General features: G+C 42.3%; 2 protein-coding genes across 4 annotated transcripts; one reads left to right on the top strand and one right to left on the bottom strand.

Moving 5' to 3' along the window:
* Positions 1–8,161: 8,161 nt before the first annotated feature.
* LOC311040485 (transmembrane protein 182-like) lies at positions 8,162–16,848 on the bottom strand. 3 transcript variants are annotated; one of them, XM_084050798.1, is made up of 5 exons: positions 16,598–16,848; positions 14,513–14,609; positions 13,887–14,009; positions 12,512–12,649; positions 8,162–8,724 (listed from the first exon to the last, which is right to left on the bottom strand). In XM_084050798.1, the coding sequence occupies exons 1-5, from the start codon at positions 16,808–16,810 to the stop codon at positions 8,492–8,494; spliced, it is 804 nt and encodes a 267-aa protein (XP_083906924.1). In that variant the 5' UTR covers positions 16,811–16,848; the 3' UTR covers positions 8,162–8,491. The 3 variants fall into 3 exon arrangements, with proteins under 3 accessions (XP_083906924.1, XP_083906925.1, XP_083906926.1); XM_084050799.1 differs by having other exon boundaries at positions 16,601–16,848; XM_084050800.1 differs by having other exon boundaries at positions 16,631–16,848.
* Positions 9,213–10,265, top strand: LOC311041015 (ataxin-3-like; the record flags this gene model as incomplete). The annotated part of the gene is made up of 1 exon (XM_084051452.1): positions 9,213–10,265. The coding sequence occupies exon 1, from the start codon at positions 9,216–9,218 to the stop codon at positions 10,263–10,265; it is 1,050 nt and encodes a 349-aa protein (XP_083907578.1). The 5' UTR covers positions 9,213–9,215.
* Positions 16,849–17,355: the final 507 nt, after the last annotated feature.

The following is a 17,355-nucleotide window of genomic DNA, read 5'->3' as shown; positions in this document are numbered from 1 at the left end:
GTGGCGTCCGTGACATGGTTTAACAGTCTCATAGGATCCATGAAACGCCCCTGAAGGGTTCCTATAATCTCTCCTTTTTTCCTGCTTAATAGGAGATAATACAAGTATGCGCCCCAATGAATCAATATGCAACACCGGCTTTAGTCTGATAATTAATACCAGCGTCGGAAATAGATTTGTGATTTGGCAGCATGCAGGTCTATGAGTCTGATATGACTCCCTGGCCTCTGTATCTCGCTCTCTCTTCATGCTCTCTCTCTCTCTCTCTCTCCCTCCACATCCAAAGTCCTCGTTCCACCACTCTATGTATCCACATCCCATTGAACTAATCTCATTCAGATTTTCAATAGCGTTAATTCTTTGACTAAAGCCTGTTATCTCATTAAAAGGGGCCCTGCGATGGGATTCGATGGCATCCTGACATCTGTATTCATTCCCCCCTCGAAATTAGTCCTCACACAAATTTAATGAAAAAAGAAAAACACACTTGGAACAGTGGAGATTAGACGTCACGGCAAGTGTATCAGCGGCGGGGAGGGTGGGTGGGGTATAATCATCTTTTTAGTTTTGGTAACATTTTTAGAAGGATAGATTAGTGCTGTTCCCTTTGCACCAATGAGCATCACTTTTCCTTTCTGAGCGTGGAGGTCTGTCGGTGTACTGTACAGTACCTCTCACTATGGGTTGTTTTCCTCCCTTTCGAGACTCTCAATCCGCACAGCGAGATTGTGCTAAGCGCTGACTTTGCTATTAATGGCATTTTAAGGGTGGGGGGGGGGGCTTGGTTTGGGGTCTCAAAACCCAAGCTCCCATTCGCACCAAGCGCTCTTAAAGGTAGGAAAGAAACGGGGAGTCGAGACAAAGATGTGTACCCCTGGCCTCTGGTAGATAAACCCTGTAAAACCCAACAAACTGAAGGAGAGTAACCTACCGGGACGTGGGTTTCCATTTTTCCTTTCCACAACCTAACCTAACTTCCCTTCCCCGCCCCTCCCCTCCCTGCATCTTCTCCCCGCTGCACACCCCCTCGTCAAAAGATGTGTCGGTTGCCGTGCTGATAATTCCCTCTGTTTGGGAAAAAAAATGATGAAAGCATTCATGGATGAAAGAAACTCGGATTTAATCTTTCGCTCTCTCCACTCATCTCTCTCTCTTTCTCTGTCTCTCTCCATCTCTCTCTCTCTCTCTGTCCAATCTCTTGCTCTCTCTCTTCACCAGTACACAGTATTGATGGTTCTCTTATAGCGAACAGGAACGAGCGAGGAAGGAAAAGAGGGGAACGGAGAAAGATCGAAATGAGGAGAAAAAGTTCAAAAGCTAAATATAGAAACACATTTGAGGCTACAATGCATGGTTAAAGGTTCAGTACTAGTCCAATAGAATCTATAAGTACTGTAAGATGAGGTTTTCTGTGTGTGTGTGTGTGTGTGTGTGTGTGTGTGTGTGTGTGTGTGTGTGTGTGCGTGCGTGCGTGCGTGCGTGCGTGCGTGCGTGCGTGCGTGCGTGCGTGCGTGTGCGCGTGTGTGTATGTGTGTGTAGGCAAATAAAGGAGAGTCATCTCCTTTCTCCGTTTGACTCTTCCAGGATAAGGCCCTTTCACTCAGAGCTATTTGGCCGCACAGCAGGGGGGTGCTATCACAAATGAGTGGGACGAGAGACAGAGAGAGAGAAAGAGAGAGAGGAGAGAGGAGAGAGAGAGAGAGAGAGAGAGAGAGAGAGAGAGAATACGAATAAGAAGAAAAATAAATGATGGGAGTGATGACGGGAAGGATACTCACCTCCATCGGTTCAAACCATAGAACATATGCCCACCTTTCCCTCTCCGTGGATGATGACGCATGCATCACGTTTCAAGTAAAAGTCACTCCTAAACTGAAACAGCCCCAGGTTACCACTTGAACTGGATCATTTTAAGGTGACAGCTTTGCGCGTGGATTTCCAGTGACTATAGGGACCAAGACTATCACAGATACGTAAGCAAATGTCAGACTCGATAAAACACATCTATGATAGTCTTGATCCAAGGCTAGAGAGAGCATTAACCACTTAAACCCTCTATACTGTACTTTGTTGACCAGGGTTCGCCATGGTCTATTCTTGGTCCCCACCTTTTCTCCCTCTACACCAGACATCGTGCCAGCCACGGGCCATACAAAATTTGCCACGATGATTTGGCACGAGGGCAAACTTGGAACTTGGCTTTCTACCGAAAATGGATTATTCATGGCCCGCCAGTAAATCCAAGTGAAATTCGAACATTGAATTTGTGTATTTTGAAATTAACCCGGGCAGATAGGCTATTTCTCAGTAGAATTTGTAAGGATTCATCACTGCTTGTTCCTTGTGTTGTTTCACTCTCAAGATGTGAAAGAAAGGCTTGTACTGCCAACAAAAGACTATTGATATTGCACTGTAGTTTAAAAAGAGTTTTTGTAATGTGATGTGATGTGAAATTGTTATGGTCCAAAGATACAGTATGACAGGAGATGCAGTCGACCCTACGTTTTTTTCATATTTTTAAATATGACACCCCTGCTCTTCACCAAATCTCTTCACCAAAAATTGCTGATCTACAAGCTCACAACAAGTTGAGCTTGTAGAACGGTTCTTTTGCAGAATGTTTGACTATTTTCACTGAACGTTTGCCTACTGTATTATGACATGATCAGAATAGGGACGCTAGGGTCCATGTGGTTAACACACCTCATTACACATCAATGCGAATGGCGTAGACAATTAAATTCACCATATTGATAGAGGGGGCATTTTACTCTTGTCATACTTGAGGGGTGGGGTTATGACATGAGAGCAAAATGGCCGTGCTGTGTGAATAATGTTCAATCGAAGGCCGGATGAGGTGATGAGAAGCAGAGAGAGAAGTTAGAGCGGCAATCCAGAATGTATTTTATATAACTAGCACATCTGCAGTGGTTGGATATGTCTCCCTTCTCTTCCACTGAGAAATTTAGACCCTCGTTTTGGGCAAGAAATCTACTGGTTGACAAGTAGTTCTGCCTGAAGCGCATAAGCCCAATATCTCCTGACCAAGCTGGGATTCCCACTTAAGCGGTAGTGTTTGGAGGAAAATCCAAAAACAACAGCGAAAAATGAAATTCGATACGAAGCAATTGCAGGACATTTCAGATAAGGGAAGAGATTTGTGAATAGAATAGAAAGCATCAAGTAGAACCAGGAAGACAGAATAGAAGATACAATCAACCTTCACTGAACCCCCAAGGGAAATTCCAGTGGCGAATATGTACTGTAGAAACAAGGAGCACTAAAAAATAATGACACAAGTCACAACCAAATAGAACGGAAGACAAAAAAAAAAAAAAACGATTACATGCAGCAAGTTAGATCACAGAATAAGTATACAAAAAACCCACAATGTGAGTCATATATTGGTGATAGGGAATGCAGTGATGGACAGAACCATGATCTACAAGTTCAGTCTAGACCTGCTATTTTCGGTGCACAACACTGGGAAGCATACATAGTTTTTCTCTCCGTGAACCTTCGCTGGTTCAAATCCCCCAAATGACTCTATAAATGAGGAAAATTGGCTGAACAATAGATAACATAACATATAGATGATCTGCTCTTGAGCAAGGCACTTGTGCGAATGGTTCCAATGGAGCTGCTCAACGGCCAACTGTGTTTGACCAGCGCACTTCCCAGGCGTGCGTGCGTGCGTCTTTCTATGTGCTAAGATAAGTGTCGCTGACCTAACCTAACCTAGAATTTTCCAAAATTACATTTATACAGTACAACTGCAACATTTAGCCAATGAAGAGCGACAGTCTTATTGGGAGTTGTTGTACGCCATCATCGTAGGCCTGAGGACACCAAATCATCCTCCCAGGTGGGGTTGGAGGTGGTGGAGGGGACAGGGGAGGGTAGAGGATAATACAGCCCGCAGCTCCCCACTTTGCCAGCCGGGGCAAGGAACCATATGGCAGTGAAGCGTGGCTCGGGCCAGCGCCGGCTCATATGTATGGAAAACACTGGGCGTGGAGAGAGGAGTCACAGGGGGTCATACAGTCGTCAGAGTGGCAGCCCCGGGTCCTGGTGCAGGTTAGAAGGTCTTGGTTCAGGAGGAGAGGCTAATTTCTTCTACTTGGCTGAGCAAAGGCCTGAATAATTGTGCCCCCTGGGTTGGCCTCTGGGTAATGTGGAAGCAGAGTGGAGTGTACCAACAGAGAGGTTGGTGGGGGGCAGCAGAGGGCTGTTTCTAGCACCGTCCCTCATTATATTCATTTTGTATTAGTTCTATACTATACATTGTTAACTCTGCGCTCTCGAAGGGTAAAATATACTGTATTTATTTATTAAAGTATTATTGATTGGAGCCATACTGTACATGCCAGACATGTAAATGCCCTCCTAGGCAAACTGACAGCGCCCAAGATAAACACGCTCTGCTGCACCTTGTAATGTTAACATTTTGCAATAGCAGGGGTGCCTTTTGGCTCAGCCACTTAATGCACAGCAGACCATGGATTCCCTGTGAACCGTGAGGATCCGAGTTCAAATCCGACTCCCGGCCTTGTCTCGCATATCTCTCCTCTCTCTGCCCTTGTCTCTTTACACTACCCTAACTAAGATATAAAGCATAAAAAGGCTTTTTTTTACAACAGCATGTGTGTGTAAAAAACTTAAAGCATTATTCAAAACAAGTGGTGAATACAATTCCGCAGGTAGAGAAAAAGGAGTAAATGTCCGTTAGAAATAAAAAAGGATGACGGGACAGTTGTTACTAAGCGTCCTTGTAGCTCACGTCTTTGTTGCTGCTGTAGTAATTGCTGTAGACAGCTCTATCTACTGGGGACATCTAACGTGACAAGGCCTACTACTGAGGTGTGTGTGTGCATAGTATAGGGTTGGCTGGCAGTAGTACACACAGCACTACAGTACACAGACACACACATACACACACACACGCACGCACGCACGCACGCACGCACGCACGCACGCACGCACGCACGCACACACACACACACACACACACACACACACACACACACACACACACACACACACACACACACACACACACACACACACGTAATGAAACTGCCATGAACAAAAGGACCACCAAAAAAAAGAGCACAGATTGAAACCAAGCTATATGAATGGATCTCTGGATATTCATTAGAAGAGACCGTCGGTAGGACTTAAAATCCTTGTCTGCTCGTCTGGCTGCTGGCAGTATGAGCGAGGAGGGTGGAAGAGGTGACAGAGTTGTTTAAATATAGTGTGGACCGGGGAAGTGGAGGTGACACGCTCAGCTGTAATTATACTCACCTAGTTCACAGCGGAGATTAAGCAGAGAAGGGAGGAGAAGCGAGGGAGCGTTAGACATGAAAGAAAATAGGAACGCTCACTGATGAGCAGTGTCAACTCTCTCTCTCTCTCTCTCTCTCTCTCTCTCTACCCCTCCACCCCCACCTTCCTTTCCCTTTTTTCTGTGTCATCTCGAGATAGCACTTGGGTTTGCCTTTTCCAATTATCAAGGTGTGACTGTGGGCTTAAACAATAAATTATCCCCAGTTTGAAGTTAACAACAGTTAACTACAGCAAAACAAGGAGGGGGGGGGGAAATCTTTGTCTGACAGAAATAAAGCAGCTGAGTTAATTGTTGTTAATTATTGTTTACAAACTTTCTCCTCATTGTACACTCTTCCTGCAACGGAGCTAATCCAATACAATCAGTGCAAGTTTATATGTGGCTGAGATGTTGTCAGACATCATTGTAATGATGCTCCCTCAGATAAGGTGATTTATTGGGGTTAGAAAAACAACTCTGATACAGAAGATGGGTTTTTCCCCCACCCCCTGCAGTTGAACCAACACTGCACTCTAGTGGCGACTGGCCGAAACAACGCGGGAAACCAACGCTCCCCTGTGCAGAGTCCATCAAGGAAACTGCTGTCAGAAAATAGATCATGACAGTCTAATTTACTGTGTTTGTCCCCTTGACCCTGCATTCTAGAGATTTAAGCTGACATCCTAATGACAGGCTGAGTCACAGTCAAACTCAATTATCATATCTCTCCAACAAACATACATGGTGTGTGGCATGGCCTCCACACTTCATCAGTGTTGAGTTATCAATTATAATGGATTTGAATTACTTTCCCCAACGGCAGAGACAACTACAGTGTATGAAATAATGACAGACAGTCAGGGACCTGTTTATTATATTTCTAAATGTGTTATAATGATCACTTATACATTGTGTATTCTGGTAATGCCTGCTGCTAGTACACAATTTAGTGGGCAATAAGGGGTGAAAAATAAGGATTTCAAGGGCATCAGACTAAGATGGGCCACAGCATATTAGAGGTTACTATTTTATTACTAATATTAGAGAACCAGTGTGCTACCTGAATATGAAGGGCAATGTTTTGCGACATGTGTACAATGAATGTGCAAGTTACATTGCATTGTTCTAAATTATGACTGACAAACCAATATAAATGGGATCCATTTGATCAAGGCAACACATACTATTCTTAATAGATATGGCACCATTTTATAATTACTGTGGAGAGCAGGTTAATACAACTTGACTGAAAAAATGACAGGAATAAAACTCACCATGCATCATTTCATGTTCCAAGCTCAGCCCATTTTAATCTGCAGAAGTGCAAAAAGTGGAGTTCAGGAAACATTTCATATACAGGATGTCCATCTGCTTTGTATCATGAAAGAATCCAAACAGAGTCACATGTTTGAGGTCACATGTCAATGGAGTACTAGATCACCAATTACTGATGTTTTGATGAACACTGTGTAAAATAAAATAAAAAAGGAAAATCTTGAAATCAATTTGAAAACGTAATTGCAAACTGAACTTTATTTTATTTGACCAATTAAGCCATATTCAAAAATAGGACGCGTTGTGAGCTTGTAGATCTTCTATTTATGAACATTTCTGAAAACTTTTGAAAATGTTCGCCTATAATGACATGCCCAAAATAGGGACGTCAGGTTGAAAGTGGTTAAAATTCGACACATCGACTGCATAATTGCCGATACCCATGTCAAAAAAGTCAAATAATGGCCGATATATTGGCCAAACCAATATATCGATCTGGCTTAATTAACATAGCACACAAGTAAGTACTCACAAGTCAGTCTCTAACGTTAAATTGCTAAAATTGAATGGAAACAATTAAGAGAGTAAAATAAAACCAACAGCATTGCAGAAGCAATCCAAATTCTTTAGGGTGGTTTTTGATATTGGGGCAGTGACACGTTTGGTTTTAGTAGTGGCCGCCCTCACCATGCACTGTTCTGGCAACTTTGTATTTTAATGTCCCCAGATGCATTAGGTAGGTGCTAGGTGTTGATCTATGACCGCCTGGCAATGTGAGACTAAATACAAACAGAACATATAAGCTAAAAACATATACATATAAGCTAAATTGTTTGGTTTCATAAATAAAGCATGTTAAATAAAATGTCCATGGCATAAACTGGTTAATTACGTACATTATATCTGCACTTCACATACTGGTGTAGGATCAAATCCCACCAGAAATGTCTCTCCTGCAGAGCCTCCTGGACACTGTCACCATTTCAGCTTGACTGATGACAAAAACAATCCTTGTTTTATTTTTTTTAAACCCTCATGGGTCCAATAAAGTTGATAGGACATGGTTCCTGTCCTCAAACTGCCTGGTCCTTGTTGGAGTCTGACCTACTTGCAAATATTTTCAACAAGAAGAGCGATGTGTAGGAATTAGGAAACTCCTTTTTGCACTTTATAATGAAAGTGCATAAAGCCCTTCCTAGTGTAGCAATCTTTGGACTTGATACATTTCGTTGTGAATTGTATGAATTGTGAGGTCAATCGTCTGTGACCATAAGAAGACAGTCACATTGGTATTTGTTTGTATACAAAGCTATCCCGGAGCAGCTACTAAGTTACATAAGCACTTTACTCATTCAACAAAATGGACAAGCTGTGATCACAAAATCGCACTGAGAAGTGAATTTGGGAAACCTGTTTCATCTATACCATTCTCCTGAAATATCCTACAAAAAGATTTGAAGCTAGATTCCTTGATCATGAACAAATTCCTTGGCTCATGTTTTTAAATTGTCACTATTTTTCAGATTTTGGTCATGTTTATAATCTTGTTTTTATTTGTTTGTTTTAATGTTGTTTTAGTAAATGTGAAATAATATGTAGTATGCTGCCTTCTTTGCCAGTGCCCACTTGAAAAATAGATGGGAATCTCTCTGGTTTACCCTTGTTAAATAAAACATAAATAAAACATAAATAAATAAAGCCTTTCCTTAGCTCACTATTTCCAAGTCACAATGATGGACTTATGAGGTACCAAGCAGAGGCAGCATGGTTTAATCGTTCAAGTTAATAAATGAAAGGAACCCTCCTGGCTCATTCATTGTTATTTAATTCCTGGTTAAGATCATCAACTAAAATGCATTAAAAATAAATGTAATGAATTTCGCAACTTCAGCATTTATTCTGGAATACCCGCACCTTCCGGCCAATTGTGATGAAGAGTAGGCCAGACAGGAGGCAGAAGAAACCAGCGACGGGAGCCAATAGGAACGAAGGCCCGTTGTGGACAGTGAGGTGGTAGGCGGGGTTTCTGGTGAGCCTCTGCTGTGACGCAAACTGCTCCAGAGTGTCGAGCACGTGGATCCACATGACGAACATCACCACCACCCCCAGCAGACACAGACCTGGGGAGAGAGGGATGGATAATATATAGCATATAGGACCCAAAAATATTCATGTCTATATATCAGTACCCAGTGTTGCCCAGGTTATTGCGAGATAGTCTATGATGTAAGTCAGCTATGATGTCAGTATTGTGATGTCCAGCAAGGCATCAGTACTGTGTCTGTCTGTCTGTCTGTCTGTCTGTCTGTACCCGTTGTACAGGACAAATAGACACAAGGTCATTCAAGGGGCCAATATGACGTCAGTATTATGACATCAGTACTATAACATCAGCTCTGTGCGCGTCTGCGTGTGGCCAGTCTTCATTGGGACTGGTCTTTGGTGCACCTGTGCATTGTTGAAGGAGTGAAGAATCTACAAATCACAGATAGTAAATCTTCATAGTAGTTGTCTATCATTCACCTGCTGAAATCGACGTGTATTATGAAAGTAATGCACAAATAGCGAACTTACATGTACCCCGAGTGGAAACGACCGACACAAATTAATCATGGACACCATATTTCACGAGAAACAAGATGGCTCTCTTTGCGCCCAGCATTGCCTCAACAACCTTTTGCAAGGTGAGTATTTTACTCCAGTGGACCTGTCCTCAATTGCTCATCAGCTAGATGAAGAGGAACGGCTGAGAATGGCAGAGGGAGGGATGGCCAGCGATGAGTACAAGACCTTCTTAGAGCAACCATCTGGAAACATGGATGACAGTGGTTTCTTTTCAATACAAGTTATTAGCAGTGCTTTGGGAGTGTGGGGTTTGGAGCAAATCCTCTTCAACAGGCCAGAGTATCAGAGTCAAAAGATAGAGCCAACAAATGAGAACGCGTTTATTTGCAACTACATGCAGCACTGGTTCACGGTACGAAGGCTTGGACAACAGTGGTTCAATTTGAACTCAATGTTGACTGGACCAGAGTTGATTTCAGACACCTATCTAGCCCTGTTCCTTGCACAGCTACAACAGGAAGGCTACTCTATATTTGTTATCCTAGGAAACCTACCAGAGTGTGAAGCAGAGAAGATTCTTGGTATCATGAGAGTACAGCAACAGCAACGCCCCAGACTTATCGGAGAAGTCGAGTCCCGGTCAAGTAGCTCTCATGGCAGACCTTCAGCTCTGGGTCGGCCTGATACAGGCATAGGACTGGAGGATAGGGCTGTTGAAGATGATGAGTTGTGGAGAGCCTTGGCACTCAGCCGACAAGACTTGGAGGTGGAGGATGAAGAGGCTGACCTTCGGCAGGCCATACAGCTCAGCATGCAGGGGGGGTCAGTGATGAGTAAAAAGTCTTTAGAGTCTAACATGGGAAATGTTAAGACTACCAGCCAGGCAGCAGCAGGTGGTGGTGGTGGAAGATCAGAGGGCGCCCAGACTGAGATGCCTGCAGCGGAGGAACTGCGTAGAAGGAGACAAGCCTACTTTGATCAGCAATCCCAGCCGCAACAACTCCAGCAAGCAGAAAATGAATCGACGGGCAGCAGCTCAGGATCACAGGACAGTAGTGATTGTGAGGAGAGCCCACAGAACAAGCCTAGCCAGTGAAGTGGAGAAAGGTTCCCCGATGTTGATTACCAGCTGCCTCGACCGGAAACCCCATAAAGGGGTGGGGCCCTATTCCTATCTCTAAACTGTTGCACATTGGAACATAATGACCAGCTAGAAGGCAGAGCCACATCTACCCAGGTTAGTATGCTGATGGACTATAGAGAGGAAATGACAAAAGGCAGCAGCTAGTTTAATCTAACACTGAAATAGCACTGAGGCGAGGAAAGGGAATAATACACAAATCTGATGCAGTTATTCCAAGTCTGTAACAGCCTTGAGCTTTTTTTTAACCCATATTTTTTCCCTGGAAGAGGGGAAGATCTCTACAGGAAATCTCTACGATGGGATTTCTGTCATTTGGTCATGTGTAACGTTTGACAATATATATTATAGGGGACCAGTAGTTAGTTCACAGATAGGCTATAAGTTTCATTCTATTCTATTCTATTGTAATGAGTTTGTATAGGACATCCTGACTTACTGCATCTATTGTTGTTGAAAACAGCTGAAACATCTTTTATGTTTACTTTACCGTGACACTGAATCTTATCCAGCACACTGAGCGTTAAGTATTTTGACAGGAAAGAAAGACGTTCATATATCGGTGCCCAGCATTGCCCAGGTTAACGCATGGTAGTCCAAGGCCAATTTATGATGTCAGACAGCTATGACTTCAGTACTGTGACATCATTAATGTCACACTGACTGACCCACAGACAGACAAACACAGTGGCAAAAAGGGTCAAAGCCGGGGTGCAGAGAGCATGAACAGGCCCCACTATGCTGTACTGTCGCGCGTGGCTTATCAAAAGCCAGGTTCAGAAAAGCACTATACTGGTGCATTATGGTGCTCAATAAAAAGCCATTAAAGCTTGACCATACATTGCTTTACAACAAACACAAGCCCGCAACTACGGGGCTTACAAGCCTTAAAGAGATCACCCTCAAAATGACCTTTTTTCGATTGATTAGTCAAATTATTGGCTTAGGAATGCGACAAAATCAAAAAAAATATCTGCGAATGCCAATCTCCATGGGAGACAAATCGATAGGAAAAAAAACTATTTTTTGGGTGAACTATCCCTTTAATACAGTTTACGCACACAAATCCAAAGCATTGATTTGAGAGTGAAGAGATCAGCACCAATGGAAAAATTGCAGTACATATTCAATTTCAAGTTGCAACTCACCACGATTTCTGGAGGGAATGATCTAAGTAGGATAGACGGCTACTATAAGAGCAGCCATATAAACTTCCATTTACTAACATCACATTCTTGCAGACAGCGACACACAGTATTGTACCCGTTATTGAGCTCCCTGACCTAGATGAAGGTAACGTTAGTAGTGGGGCTTAGTATCTAAATTGAATAGATCAGTGTTTCCCAACCCTGGCCCCAGAGATCACAGGGAAGCCCTGTCTGTTTAGAGGTAGACTAAAGTTTTAACCATGTTGTGCAAAATCATAACTTTTCATCCATGTGATATCACTTCAATTCATACAGAATGTATTATCCTGTAACATTAGCATAGCTAACTCCTGCATGTAACATCATTATGAAGCACAGTAAAAAATATTGTTATAACATGTTACCACTTTCAACCTGGCATCCCTATTATTGTCAAAGAATTGTTATAATCTTTTCAAACTTTAAAAAAAAGAAGAATTTAAATAAAAATAGCCGGTCTACAAACTCACAATGCGTTCCATCACGACATGTTGTGGGCTTGTAGATTGGCTATTTTTGCTATTCATACAACATCAGATGTGTGAGTCCAGGCGGAGGCACATTGGAAACAACTTGCGTGGGAACTGAATGTCAGACGGGTTCTTTGTTCATAAAAATGAAGCCCCCTCAGATTTGTCTCCAGACAATGATTTCATTTTCAACTAACAACCCATTTTTTCAGAAGTCTAGTCTAGAGTGTGGATATTCAAGGTCATTCGTGCATGCTCTATTTTCGGGCCACTTTAATAACTTTGGACGAAAAGTGCACACAGTTTTTCCCAGTTGTAATATTTTTTCGTCATTTAGGTGTACCCATAATTAGATAACCCTAGCTACTAAAGAAGACCAGCGATTTCTTAATCATTAATGCTGTGTGCCATATTTCAGTTCAATTCACTGGAAAGTTGTGAACATTTTGTGCTAAGTTGTTAAATAAATCACAGCTTAGCACAAATCCCCGCAGGGGAAACATATTTACAGAGTATGACCTTCTCAACGTGAATCCATCCTTACCTCCAGAAAGCTGAAAAGCCCCGCCTGCTGTATAGAGTCTGTGATTGGCCAGTGGGGCAGCGCAGATGACAAGAAATCCACCAATCACAACAGTGACCACGCCCATTATGAGGAAGACACTCCAGAAGGTCCTGAAAACTGTAAATACAGACAACAGGGTCTGGCATAAAGACATTCCTTTTTTACACACTTAACCCCTTCAGTATATACCTTGCTGACCAGAGTCAGCCAGCGGTCTATACAAGGCATCCTCTTGCTCTACACCATATCTCTGCCGAAAACAGCCGATCTACAAGCTCACAACACGCTTGTAGATTGGCTATTTTTCAGCAGAGATTGTAGAGGTAGGGTTATGTGGTATTTTTATCTTCAAGGGTAAGATTAACTGGACACTGCATTTCTTTCTCCATTGAGATTCAGCAGGAAAGCCAAGAAGAAACCGGTTCAGCTCAGGAGGGAAGGCCCTGGCAGTTAGGGCTCATGTATGGTCCGCTGTGGAATCTTAACCACTACTACACAAACAACTGCCACATCAGTAATGAACCTTTCATCAGGAGTTTTGTGATGTGAGTTCTCATTTACAAAGCATGGAATGTCATATGCCTGCAGAGCTACAGTACAGTTTTTATTTTTATTTCATTTATCTCTGGCTTGAGTACAGGGAAAACAATGTTAAGCTTCAAAACATAATTTATTGTAATAAATAAATGACTATTTTAACTAATTGGCGTATGGTGGTCCTTACGACATACTAGTGTCATGTCTAGGGGATGTACTTGTACCTCAAGCTGCCTTATAAGAAACAGGAGATAGGCTCCTGACCTATGTGCCACATGGCACGTGAAAGATTCGTTCCCAAGGCTACTTACTGTACTAAAATTCCTTGTAGAGTTATTCCATGAGTGAAAAAAAGTGATACAGCTCACATTTATGAGTACACTGCCATTTTTCTCACTCATTCTGAACACTATATTACGTTTCCCACTAATTATGGAGTAACTCTGCAAGGTATTTGTGTCTCACTGAGTGCACCGTTTTGTTCTATTGTGCTGTTGTGTCATGCCAGTGTTGTGAGTGTTTCATTCTATTGCTTATGCCTCAAGGTTCTGGGATCGATTGCTCTGTCTGTATGTTTTATGTGTGAAGCAAGCACAAAGTAAAGAGTGAGTTCCCTGGCATATAACTGTGTCATGGCGTGATCCTTTTAAAACACAATCATTTGGTCACAGCATCATGATCGTTTATGGGGCTCTTTGCTCCTCTTTTTGTGTGTGGATACTTTAACACTGTTTTCATGACGTAAGTTGATCTACAGTATTACTGCACTTAAACTGCAGGTACATGAGGATCCTTTGAAACTGAAAAGTATACCAACCAATGGCAGAGTCCGCTGCTGAGGGATGTACGAGGCGAGGCTCCGTGAGAGAGTGGATTGGCCCATGGACAGGAAATGGAAAGAGGAAGGCAGGCTCACAAACCTTTGAATTTGGCAGATTGACTGAGGAGAACAACAGGAGAAAAACCAAAACAACACTGAAAGAAAGTGTGTGCATTAGTCAGAACAGGATTTTTTTCCATCTATGCTTGTGAGAATGAACTGAAATAGCCTACACTACAGTTTGTTGCTGAAAGCTCTTTCATGATAACCTGGTGTATTGTGCTCGCAAATGCATTAATCACATGAACCCCTAGCGTCCCTAGTTGTTCTGGGGCCGAACAGTTGGTGAAAATAGCTAATCTACAAGCTCAGCGTTGCGACGCGTTGTGACTTGTGAGCTTGTAGATCGGCATTGTCAGTGAAGAGATTTGGTGTGGAGGGAAAAAAGGAGCGGACTACAGTAAATATAGAGCCTTGAGGGGACCCTGGTCAACTAAGTAGGCCTATATACAGTAAGGTTTAAGACGTTTTTCCTCCTCTCATATCAACCATGGTGTTATAAAAGGCACATATCCCTATACATTTCTTTCTCTAACTGGAACAAATAGCCTACAGGTCCTTACTGATCCACAGACTCCACACGGAGAACCGGTCCGGGCTGCCTCTGCACGCACACCGCCAGAACAGACCTTCATGAAAGAGCCGCACACTCTTCCCATCCTGGATCAGAGAAATAACTCTTACATTAGTATTAGCTCGCAATAATCCAGGACAGTGCTTCTCAAACTTTTTCATGCCAGGGACCCCCAAATTGATATATATCCGGCCGAGGACCCCCATCTGAAAATATGTTGTGCCAGGGACTCCCAGAATCAAAGATTTGTGTTAAAATATTCACTTTAAAAGAAATATATTCAAAGATTTGCACGAATCTTCAAGATTTTTCAAAAATAGCAGATCTACAAGCTCATAGCGCTGCACTCTGTGCCGTGCTATGAGCTTGAATATTTGCTATTTTTGAATAGCCCAAAGTACAGTATTGCGATGCGCAATGTTTGAAAACATTAGTTAGGCTACTAGTTACTTTGCAGATTTTGATTATTATTACAAAACATACATTAACCACTTCAGCCTTATATAAACGTTGTCTATTTTAAAAATAGCAGAACTAAGCTACATGTTGTGAGCTTGTAGATCTGCTATTTTCAATTTTGACATAACATGTGAAACGGGACTTTCTGCATAGTACATTTTGAACCACGCGCCACCTCGTGGCTGAACGGCCACACTGCACTTTCTAATCCTTGCAATGGGAGGCGCTAAGAATCTGTGGGCTTCAACTTCTAAAGGCACCTAACAAAACCTCTGAAAACCTCTGAGGACCAATAGGTGGCCGTTTGAAAATCGCGCATGAACGAACAGGTAACCACTGTATAAAAGGTTAAAGTGGTTAAAATTATTGTGATGCTATATTAACACATTATGCTGGGGACCCCCTGGAACCCCCTCAAGGACCCCTCCACTTTGAGAACCAATGATCCAGGAAATATCAAAATATCTCAAAATACAACTATACCACTATACTATTAATACTTCACCCTCCAAAATTGTCTATCAATTACAGTTGTAAGGCTGTGAAGCCTTGAATTCATGGGCAATCTTTTGTTTTGACCCCCCCATGCCATAGGGTCCAGGGTTAACAACATCAAAACTATATCAACAATCTATTTATAATCTATTGAACTCCAACACAGCTCTCAGAGTATAATCCAAGTGTCTTGTATGCAGTCCATGTCCTCATTATTTCCAATACACCACAATTTCACTTAAACTTCACTATTTTTAACACACTCAGACTGTAAGCAGTCTCATGCCCAAACTATGTCAACTCAGCTGTGTTGAACCCCACACCCAGGCGTGTTCAGTGCATGACACTTCCGGAATATGTTTTTTAGTTTCTTAAATACTTACGTTTCAGCGAAAATATAAATATTTTGGAAGTAACACAGACTGCAAGACACTTATCTCGGATTATGCTCTTGTTTTGCTATTTTTGGGAATTTAAAATTTTCATTCATTTCATTCACAGTGAAGGCACGTGACACAATGAAGGGGGGTGAGTAACTGATAGGAAAAAAGTCATTTTGGGAGTGAAGTATTTCTTTAAGGTTCTTTCAACAACAAAGACTCCCAGGGATATACATTTACATTACATCCTAAAATACATAGGTCAAACTGGTTCTTATGACACCGGTGTGACCCCAGATGAGGTCGGTTCTTATGACACTGGTTCTTATGAGACCTGGTCTCATTAAAGAAAACTGTTATCATATGATATAACATTTTACCAAGGGTGTGTGTAGAAAAAACATAAACAACAATAATTACAATCAGAATATACAGTAGCTAATTCGTATCGTGTCACTGTGGATATAAAAATAAGAGATGACTTAAAATAGCTTACATTACTGCCTTGTGGCTCAAGTATATCCTGTGGGTGAAGTAGTACTGCATAGTTACAGTGCACAGTACAATCCACAGTGTTGTTAAGCTGTAATATGTTAATGAATAAAAGGTTATCTTAACAAATGTGTATGGTAGAGTATGTTAATAGTAGTAGGTGGTCTCCCCCCCTTTAACAGTGAGGATTCTACTGGGTGGCATGAAAAGTAGAAATACATGGATGGTAATGTTAGAAATGCACATACGACCTCAGACGCTGTGGTCTTTCCGTGACTCACATCCCCCTTTTCCACAGATGGCTCCAGTACACTCCCATCTTCATCCTCCTCGGCCAGCAGCCAGTACTCTGTTCCACAGGACAGCAGCATGCACAGGAACCCTACAGCTCCACAGAACCCAGCCAGGAACAGGAGAACATTGAACCTATCAGCAGGAGACATGTCTGTCTGTCTGTGCATCTGTTGCTACCACAGGGGTGTGGCTATAGCAAGAGAAGGAATGTGTGTGTGTGTGTGTGTGTGTGTGTGTGTGTGTGTGTGTGTGTGTGTGTGTGTGTGTGTGTGTGTGTGTGTGTGTGTGTGTGTGTGTGTGAGAGAGAGAGAGAGAGAGAGAGTGTGAGTGATAGAGAGGTGGCAGTATGAAAATAAAAGCGGTCACGTGCTGGTGACTTCAACTTACAAACATAAATAGCAGTGTTGTGTTGAGTCGATGCTATTTGGAGTCAATACAGAATAGTTCCAACAAGGCGCATACCGGTAGTTACTATTCTATTTCTGTAGTGGCGGAAGGACTCCTTTGTTTTTGTTTTCTACTTAGCCATAGTATTAGCAATATTCCAATGTAGAAATTATCTGTTACATGTTAAAGTCCTGCATTCAAAACTCTACTTGAGTTCAAAAGCATTGGCATCAAAATATGAGTACCAAACATAAAAGTACTAATTAAGCAGAATGGCCCAATTCACAATCATACAGTATTATTGCATTCATTGTAATTAGTAATG

The sequence above is a fragment of the Gymnoscopelus microlampas genome (assembly GCF_963454915.1).
Source record: "Gymnoscopelus microlampas genome assembly, chromosome: 24".
NCBI lineage: Eukaryota > Metazoa > Chordata > Actinopteri > Myctophiformes > Myctophidae > Gymnoscopelus > Gymnoscopelus microlampas.
The sequence above is the reverse complement of the archived record's forward strand: the minus strand, read 5'-3'. Positions and strand labels throughout refer to the sequence as shown.

Excerpts from the sequence above, each read along its gene's own strand:
- LOC311040485 (XM_084050798.1), bottom strand. The coding sequence starts at position 16,810 with ATGCACAGACAGACAGACATGTCTCCTGCTGATAGGTTCAATGTTCTC. Across the intron at positions 14,610-16,597 it reads AGACCACAGCGTCTGAGGTC|GATGGGAAGAGTGTGCGGCT; the intron begins GTATGTGCATTT and ends TCTCTGATCCAG. Across the intron at positions 14,010-14,512 it reads CGTGTGGAGTCTGTGGATCA|TCAATCTGCCAAATTCAAAG; the intron begins GTAAGGACCTGT and ends TGTTCTCCTCAG.